Source organism: Cebus imitator, unplaced genomic scaffold (genome assembly GCF_001604975.1).
Source record: "Cebus imitator isolate Cc_AM_T3 unplaced genomic scaffold, Cebus_imitator-1.0 Scaffold367, whole genome shotgun sequence".
NCBI classification, from domain to species: Eukaryota; Metazoa; Chordata; class Mammalia; order Primates; family Cebidae; genus Cebus; species Cebus imitator.
In genome coordinates, this window is record NW_016107682.1 from 704,716 (window position 1) to 714,833 (window position 10,118).

The 10,118-nt window shown below is 38.3% G+C and overlaps 1 protein-coding gene across 2 annotated transcripts in view; it reads left to right on the forward strand.

The window, feature by feature from the left end:
* SSPN (sarcospan) overlaps positions 1 to 5,581 on the forward strand; it is a 38,447-nt gene extending 32,866 nt beyond the window's left edge. For both annotated transcript variants that reach the window (XM_017507036.2, XM_037730906.1), the window contains exon 3: positions 1,526 to 5,581. In XM_017507036.2, coding sequence (XP_017362525.1) covers positions 1,526 to 1,891 — 366 coding nt within the window. In that variant the 3' untranslated portion in view covers positions 1,892 to 5,581. The remainder of the gene's footprint in view (positions 1 to 1,525) is intronic.
* The last annotated feature ends 4,537 nt before the right edge of the window (positions 5,582 to 10,118 follow it).

The window sequence follows — 10,118 nt, forward strand, 5'->3', positions numbered from 1 at the left end:
AAAGAATCCATGTACTCCTTGGTTAAGATAGACTAGTTAAGATGTGTTAAGAAAAAAAATGGCTTTAACTAATTCTACTCTCTTCCAGTGATGTCAGTTATACAGTCAAGCTGTATGTAATCCCTGATGGATTCCCTTACAGGCAAACCAGACATAAGCTTAGGGCACCAGCAACCAGTATGTACACCCACAGCTACACACACATGCACACATACCACTCAAGAAAGAGAAAAAGTAAAAATTAAATACGGCGTTCCAAATTTAAGACTTAAAAATACTTGAAATCATCATTGTGTGGAAAACACTCATTTGGAGGACTTTTGTATGCATGCTTTATAGTGTCACATATATGTTTTGATTTTGAATTATATATACGGGTAGGTGGGGAAAGGCATCATCTTTGCAGAGCTACTTTCATCTGAACCTGGAAATAACTAGAACAAATATCACTTTGTGAAGTGCTCATTCACCAGAATTGTTCTCTGTAGAGAGCAACTTTTGACTGTGATAATATAATTTTTGCAGTAACAACTATGTATACTAGTCTCAAAAGCTGGGGACTCTGAGCCTTACCTAGAATCTCAGCAGGTGGACTATTAAGAGAAACATTCCTAGTAGGCGAGTCCAATCACAAAAATATTTCTTGTTTCATAAAATAGATTTTATTATGGCCATGTCAGTGAACACCCACAAGTTTTGCTCAGAATATTTCAGGTTTAAGTTAAATACCTGAATTGTTCAGAGTTCCCACAGCCCTTTAAGCAGCAAAGTAAGAACTTTAACCAGACTTTTTCAATCCCAAAGCTAACTTGGGGGACAACAGGGTTCAAATTCTTGGTGGCCGAGGAACCATTTAGAGTGGATTTTCATGCTCAGGAATCACATGGTTGTTGTTGGGCTTGGGGTAAGTTTCATAGGCGATGATGCTGACATCAAATCACTTGACTTCTGGAGTCATAATTTACTTCTCCCAGAAACCTCTTGCTGGGGATTCTCATGTTTATAGATACAGTTTGTCAATCACTACATTGAACATAGTCTTTAAAAAAAATTAACCTGTGTTACTTAGTTGACCCATCATTGCTAATTTTGGCCAACACAGTGTTTGCATTATACAGGATTACTTCCTAGTCTTGTTTCAGTCTTACTATCAGCAGTTCTTGAGTTCAAAATAAGCACAACATGTCATCCAGGGATGGCTAGCTTGTTTGGGATTTATCTAAACGGCTGGCAATATCTAGATGAAAACATCCCACAATCCAGCTAATATGGTTGTCACAACTCTTGAAAAGGGCCCAACATCTGGATGGCAAGTGAAAATGTGATCAGGGTTTAAGGACTACTAGCTAATAAATAAACATAGAACTATTTCCATGTCTTAGGTGCTGTGTTTCTGAGAAGAGAGAGCCTTTCCATCAGAAAATTTCTGGGAGAGAATAAAAAGAACAGTTTTGATGAATTAGCTTTGCAAATCATCACCCAGCGTTCTTTGTGACCAGAAAGGTTTTCTTTTGCTTTCTTGCAGCTGTTATACTTTCTGCTGAGTGCCCTTGGCCTGACAGTCTGTGTGCTGGCTGTGGCCTTTGTTGCCCACCACTATTTGCAGCTCACACAGTTTACCTGTGAGACCACACTCGACTCTTGCCAGTGCAAACTCCCCTCCTCGGAGCTGCTCAGCAGGACCTTTGTTTACCGGGATGTGACGGACTGTACCAGCGTCACTGGCACTTTCAAACTGTTCTTACTCATCCAGATGATTCTCAATTTGGTCTGCGGGCTTGTGTGCTTGTTGGCCTGCTTTGTGATGTGGAAACACAGGTACCAGGTCTTCTATGTGGGTGTCAGGATGTGCTCCCTAACAGCTTCCGAGGGGGCCCAGCAAAAGATATAACATTCTTGCTCAAAGTTGCAAGAGAAAATAGCACACGGATAGCTGAGGTTGAACAAAAGAATTTTCTAAACAAAGAAAGGAAAAAAATTGACAATAAACACCATTCACTGTTCTAAATGAATATTTTTATATTTTTATGAAACAGAGCATTTCTTCAGGTTTCTATTGTATTTTTTTAACATTCTTTCAGAGAAAGCAAGATCCAAATTGATTTTGGGATATTAAAAGAACACTGAACAAGGAAAGAATGGCATAGATCTATCCTTACAGTCTGGAGCTGATTCCTGTTATTCATTTTATCCATGACTTACATAATCTTCTTTCCTGCTAGTCCAGTTTGATGGTGTGAATGGTGAATTTCAGGCCCAGTTGCTAAATTTTGTGGCATCTTCCTTTGGTTCTCCCCACCTCCAGTCATCAGCCCCACTCTGTCTTGGAGACAGGCAGGAGGTGGGGGAAGGGCTGAATCTCTTTATTTCCCCTGGTAGAGATGTCTTTAAGGCATGAAATAGCTTAAAGAGCAGCGTAGAAACGGAAGAGGCTTTGCAAAAGGCTAGATAATTATAAACACCTGGGTTGGGGCGGCGGCCTCTTCTCTTCAGCTCCCTTAGCTTGGCTCTGTAAGTAGATCACTTGCTAAATGCTTTAGATGATTGCCTCTCAATAATTGAAAGGTGGTGGTAGTTGTATTCTTAATGATGTAGAAGGTTTAAAAATAATTACATTATGCTTCTATTCTATCATCTAAAACAAATCATTAAAACTAATTTCTAGCTAATTGTTAATTATAATTATGCTCAGAAGTCTATTTAATGAGCTCTGGCTGTACTTACGCTGCACTGTCAGTGTTAAGAGAAATTACTCTCACAAGAACAGAGGCCTAAAGATTCTTTCTTCTGAAAGCCAAGCACCACAAGGAAAAAAAAAATTTGTATTAATAGCGCAGGTTAAAAACACTCATTTAAACAAAAACAAGAGCATTTGTAATAGGAAGTGTTTATACAAATAGCACATTTGTGATATGTAGAAAAGTATCTCTCTTGGCAACCAATCTATGTTTGAGGAAGATTAGGTAATGCTGACGTGTTCCATTCAAGGGACTGTATTTGATACATAATCCTATTATTAATTCGTATGCTTAGTCAACCTAGAAAATCAAAATGATGTTTTGAAGTTCTTATTTGAGCAATATAGCCTTGACTTGGAGGGTAGTTCTAGTTGTTTTGTTTTTAAGTGACTATGACTTAAAGCACAAAGCCTCAAGGCCAGGAGACTTCTCTCTGTGATTATTGCTGTTACTACATTCTGAACTGTATCCATATTTTAAGGAACAAGCTAAAAATGGAAATTCATGAAACATAAATGGTATCAAGAACTTTTTCTATCAGCATGCTTTGTTGAAAGCAGAAATTAAGATAATAATTGAGTTCAATTCACCTCTCCACATTGCCTATGGATGTACTTTACTAATCATGAGATTCTACCCTAAAAGAAAAACATTTCTTGTTTGTCTTAGAAGAAAGTGGAATAATTCCATTGATTGTGATAATGGTGTCAGTTTCTACACAATATAAATATCCAAGTAAAAACGAAAGCATTAAGTCAGTAAGCTAGAGGATTGTAAGTATCTTTTATGTCCTCTAGATAAAACACCCAATTAACAGATGTTAAACCTTTTAATGTTTTGATTTGCTTTAAAAATGGCCTTCCTACACATTGGCTCCAGTCAAAAAGACATGTTGGAGAGCTTAGTGGGTAAGTCTCCAGAGGAGAACCGATCACACGCAGAAGTTACACCAACAGAATACCAAGCAGAATGAGGACTTGAAAAATATCTTTTTTTTTTTTAAAGCCAGCAACTGAATCCATTTTGATTTTTGTTAAGAGTTTCCTATACAAAGAAGAAAATGACTGAGAATCTAGAATGTCGTAGGCCATCCTTTAAAGAGTAAGTAGTAGCACTTTAATGCTGGTAACCGTGAATTGGGCACCACTGAAAGCACCTCCTGAATTTCTTTAGCAAAAACATTTTATAGTGAACACCACAAGTTTTTATATTTAAAAATTAAGACTGCATATCCTTAAGGTGCTCTATGCTTTACCAGTGAATCACAGGGTATTTCAAATGGTAGAATCATTTTAGCTTGTGTGCTTCCTTTTTCTAAATAATGCAACCAATAAGAGCTGACATTGTAATGAGCTTCATAATAGTATAACCATCAGGATATATATATTCATATATACTATACATATATAAAATGGGGATATTAATATTGTCTGATTAAATCGAAGTTCCCTGAAGAGAGAAAAAAATCATGTGAATAGAAAAAACTAAACAAAAAAGAAAGAAAAAGAAAGAGAAAGAAAGAAGAAAGAAAGAAGAGAAAGGAAGAATAAAGAGAAAGAAAAGATTCCATTGCTATGAGCTCGCTGTATATTGATATGTATAAGAATTGTGTTGCGTGAATAACTGCTTTGGGCTGGATTTGAAGTATTTTGATGTTGTGTTTTGCAAATATTGAAGTTACAATAATGGCAACAGAAAAGGAACAGATACACAGCTTTACACTTAGCAAAATGTTACATTTAAAATCTGACAAGGAGCCAAGATGGTGACTGTCTCCTCTAAACCATGAAAGAGTAAGATTTGCACAACCCTCCTCTTCTTCCACCTCCTTCAAGAGAATTAAATGAATCAAGACTTTGGAAAGACGGGGAAGAACCAGGACTTGGCAGTACTTGAAATAGGAGGATACAGCAGCCTAAATGTACAGACTTTGTAGCCGAGCCCACTCGATCAGTCTGTGCCTTCACGTGACCACCATCTGTGCCTCCCTGGCTCCATCCAAATTTGTGTAGGCTGCTCCTTGGAGCCATGCCTAAAATATAGCTACACCAGAGCCCTGGAAACTGTAGTCAAGTAACAGGCCTCACTTTTTTTTTCCTTTGGATTAAAAATATATATGCTCTCTACTTAGTGGTTTCCAGCTTTACACTTCAATGGGTTGTTCAACAGTGAGAACACATTATATACATGTTTTCTATTCATGTCCAGGGCATGAGAATCTTAATATTCTCATACTTCCCTTTTTGCACGCAGTATGTCTGGAATATGTTTATAAATTTTAGCAAAGGGTGAGATCAAGTGACAAGGGTAGAGAGGTTATTTAAAGATAATGAGAAATGAACTTAAAAGCTGCTCTGCAAAACCAATCCTTTCCTATCATGAAGAGAACCCTCGTATTTTCTGGAGATTGTCTCTGAACCATTGCTACAAAGCCATGAATTTCTATAAATCATGTTGGCTCTCAGTTATTACTGTTTTCTGAGAATTCTATCATGTTTTTAGATGTACGTTGTGTATTTAGGATAGCATTAAAAATAACTGATGGCAAATGTATTGACTCACAGTGGAAACATTTGTTTGGATGAAGAATTAGTGGTTTAGCCTTTGAAATGAATACCTTGAATCGTTTCTTCTGATTTTCTAGTACTTTATTATCTCAAATGATTATTATCCCCTTCAAAAATACTGGGCTGTACTTTGGTGTTGTGGTTTTATTTTTCTGGCATTGATTAAATAGCAAACACAAAATAAAGTGTTTCTACATGTTTGAGGGGGTTGTTTTTAAACAGGATATGTGTAATGCAGGTTTTCTTTATTAATAAAATTTTCATAATCTCTGAAAACACTGTGTTTCGATCTGCTTTAAAGTAACTTATTTTACAAATGAACTGGTACACATAAAATCTCTCAGGTAAGTGTTTATTTCAAAATCTGACAAAAACTAATATTCACTGTGACTCCTTTGTTCCAGTGACTGTTTCTGTTTTGGAACTCTGCATCCATCCTAGAAGTCAAGGTTGTAATTGCTCCCAAGGCAAAGAGAGTCTGGCTGGAAAAAGTCTCATAAAATGTACCTGGAATACTGATTCTTACTGTATGTCTACTAATAGTAACTAAAATTTGTCCTGAAGAATGCGATGCACATATACTCAATCATATTCTATATTTTATTGTAAAGAAAAACAGCCTTTTCCATTTCAATTCAGAACTCAAGGACTTCCTCTTACAAACTCTGAGGCAATTTAAATAGTCGATTATACTGTAAAATGCAGTGATTCTTTTTACGTCCTTAGTAAAGGCCAGAACACACAAGCCCAAGACACACTCTCTGATCTAGACTTTCTTTCTTTCTTTTTTATTATACTTTAAGTCCTGGGATACATGTGCAGAACGTGCAGGTTTGTTACATAGGTATACATGTGCCATGGTGGTCTGCTACACCCATCAGCCCATCATCTATATTAGGGATTTCTCATAATGCTATCCCTCCCCTAGCCCCACACTCCCTGACAGGCCCCAGTGTTTGATGTTCCCCTTCCTGTGTCCATGTGTTCTCACTGTTTAACTCTCACTTATGAGTGAGAACATGTGGTGTTTGGTTTTCTGTTTCTGTGTTAGTTTGCTGAGAATGATCGTTTCCAGTTTCATCCATGTCCCTGCAAAGAACATAAATTCATCCTTTTTTATGGCTACATAGTATTCCATGGTGTATATGTGCCACATTTTTCTTATCCAGTCTATCATCGATGGGCATTTGGGTTGGTTCCAAGTCTTTGCCATTGTGAACAGTGCTGCAATGAACATACATGTGCATGTGTCTTTATAGTAGAATGATTTATAATCCTTTGGGTATATACCCAGTAATGGGATTGCTGGATATTTCTGGTTCTAGATCCTTGAGGAATCGCCACATGGTTTTCCACAGTGGATGAACTAATTTACACTACCACCAACAGTGTAAAAGCATTCCTATTTCTCCACATCCTGTCCAGCGTCTGTTACTTCCTGACTTTTTAATGATTGCCATTCTAACTGGTGTGAGATGGTATCTCATTGTGGTTTTGATTTTCATTTCTCTGATGACCAGTGATGATGAGCTTTTTTTTATATGTTTGTTGACTGCATACATTGATAAATGGGATCTAATTAAACTAAAGAGCTTCTGCACAGAAAAAAAGCAAAAACAAAAACTACAATCAGAGTTAACAGGCAACCTACAGAATGAGAGAAAATATTTGCAATCTATCCATCTGACAAAGGGCTAATATCCAGAATCTATAAGGAACTTACACAAATTTACAAGAAAAAACAACTCCATCAAAATTGGACAAAGGAAATGAACAGGCACTTCTCAATGATCTGGACTTTCTATCATTCATGTTAAGGCAGTAGGGACTTGAGTTGTAAGTCTGGCTGCCACTTTGAGCAAGGTGTGACTTTGGGCAAAGCATTCCATCTGTAGTTTCCTCATGTTAAAGTGGAGAAAAATATGACTGCCTCACAGCATCATGGAGAAGGTTAAATGAAACAGCACTTAGCAAAACAACTGGCTCCTAGATGGTGCTTAATACATATTTGATTTCCTCCTGCCTTAGCCCAGTTCCACAGAGCCTGGGACTCTTCTCATTGCTGCAGGCTCCTGTCCCCACATCAAATTAGAAAATGAGCTCTGCTTTGCTGTCCGTGACTTCCTTTTTGTAAACTAGAAACATGAAATGAACCTCAAACAGAAATCCTGTTTTTAAAATAAGATAGCACCAACTTTTGTAGATAGACACATAGCACACAAAATTATGTGTTGGTTGGATCCCTTTGCTTGTTTACACATTTGGATGTTTCTTGAATGAGACTGTCTTCTCTCAATTCTTCTTCCAGGCAGAAGTAGAACTGGAGATATTTCTCCTATGTTTCATATAACTTCTGACTTAATGTAATAGAAGCATGTTTAACCCCAACTTTTAGAAACCAATATTTTGTACATTACCAGTCTACCATATATTAGGTTGTAATGTACAATTCCTCATTTATTTTAAAACCAACAAACAAGTACCTTTGTATGCTCAACCCTACAGGTCACTGATTTTCATTAAGAATTATACAAGGTTTACTTTTGAGCACAGTCAGAAAATACCAAATGGAGCTTCATTCTGTAAGCTGGATATGAAAACATTAACATAAGCCTTCACATTTGTGGCAGATTTAGTTATTGAAATTATACAGCCATTAATTGACATTTTCCCTTGATGGAACCTATCTATCTTAATAGGTCATGATATGTTATTTTATTTTTTACTTACCACATTTATATCTTTTATAAGTCAGCCTTTGTAAAGCATAAGACTAATATTAGATATTATATTTTTTAAAAATCAGAATGTAAGTAAAAATAAAACTAATATATGAGATGCCACTTCAGAGACAACATTCATTATTTCCAGCAAACATTTATTTGTATGTTTATATGCTTACTGATCCCTTCCAAAGCATGAGTACTTAGAGGAAGTTTTTTGTTGTTGTTGTTTGAGGAGGTCATTAGACAGATCCTTTAATCAAAGGGATGGGGGACATACACTCATGTCTACATGAACATTCTATAACATAATATTAAAACATATTACAATAGTAGTATTAAAACACAGATTTTATCTGAGATGTGAAGTCTTCTGTTTAACAAGGCTCTCTGATTGAGGGATGAGGAAGCCTGGAGTCACTTTTGTGGGACATGGGCTGGTCCTTCCTCTCTCACAGGAAAGCCTGCTGGAGAGAAAGGCAGGTCCCTGAATGGGACTCAGACCCACCTGGTGCTGCCAGGAATTGTGGAGGAGACTTAGATGATACCCAATGAGACAACTCAACAAGGAGAAGTCAGTGGGCACTTTAGCTACCCCAAACCTGGAGACTCTAGATGGCACCTCTCTCTGGGCAGGGTGCCTTGTTTACTCTGTTTGATTTCCTGCCCAGAACTTTCCCCCCAGAAATTTTCACTGTGTTGTCTTTGCTTGGCCAGGTGTGATTCTAGAGAGAAGGAGGAGGACTCTCAAGGACCACAAGAGACAGTGGCACTGTGACCAGAGAAGATGAGAGTAATCTTGTGAAATCCACCCACAGGTGGTCTTCTCTTATGTCTTCCTAGGCATGCGTTTATTAGCATGCTGGCTACCCAGGGAGGGCCTGAAAGTGGTGTGCCAGCTATAGTGAATTATCATAAGTGGAGGAAGCAGAGTCTAAAAATCATGTGATTAAAGCTGTCACTAACCTCAATGGATTAGTTTTCATTCTTTCACTCATGTATTCTTACAAAATAATGTCCCCTCCTCAGATAGCTTTACCTGTAAGAGTAGCTTAATTTTTTATTAATTTTTCCCAAGATTGTGACAAAGTGGCAAAAGAATGGCTATAAAATTGCAAAAGGAGAGATAGCTGCTTCACTTTAATATGGGGAAGCTTAGGACTTGGGACATTGAGCTTGGCTATTTAACCAATGGCTGGGAACATGCGCTCAGGCAAATGCAGGGAGAAGCGACATCATGAGTGTACTTAGTGGCTGGACAAGGTGCCCACAAGTGAAAACCTGGATTCCGTTTGGCCTGGCTTGAATTAGAGTAAGAGCAACCCTCCTGGTACAACTCACACCCACACACCAGCAGATTTTAACATTGCTCTAGACACTCCAGGAGAAACGATTAGAAAGGCTCTCTCCACCTGATTTATCTCTCTGTCCCCTCTTCCAGAGACAACTTCCCCCAACCTTATTCCACAGCAAAATCTGCCCCTCCTTCATTTCCTGTCCCATTTCTATGGGACTCCATTAAGATATTATTGACTCAAGTGCTAATGCTGAATACAGAGATTTCTTCATAAATATGGTTTTCATTTTAATAGGCTATTTCTAACAATCAGAAAAACTTTCAGATCCAGAGAAATGTGGCACGCTGCCCAGTCGTCCTTCGAACCCACCATGTAGGTGGCCACCCACTCTGTCTGACCAGAATTATCAGACTTTCAGGGCCTGTGGGACTTGGAGAATGTCGACCATCAGCCCCAGCCCTGGCTGTGGCTCGGGAACCTGTTTGGATCTGTGGCTGAACAGGTTGCTGGTTACAGCTGAGCAAATCTGTGCTCAGACTGGTGGAAGGGAGGTATCCAGAAGAAGTCAGCAGGAAGGGATTTTTCCTCCCATGATTTCAGAGGACATTTTATTGTGGAAGGCAAGATGAGTGAAAGGGAAGAATTCATGCAGAACCTCTTTGCTCCCCGGGCCGGCTCCCTGAGCATTCCTTGTGACAACTCACCGAGGTTGACTGGCTTTGCTCAGACCCCTGGGCTTCTCTATTCATTCCACACAGAATACCCTCCGACATTGGCTGGGTTCACAGTGCT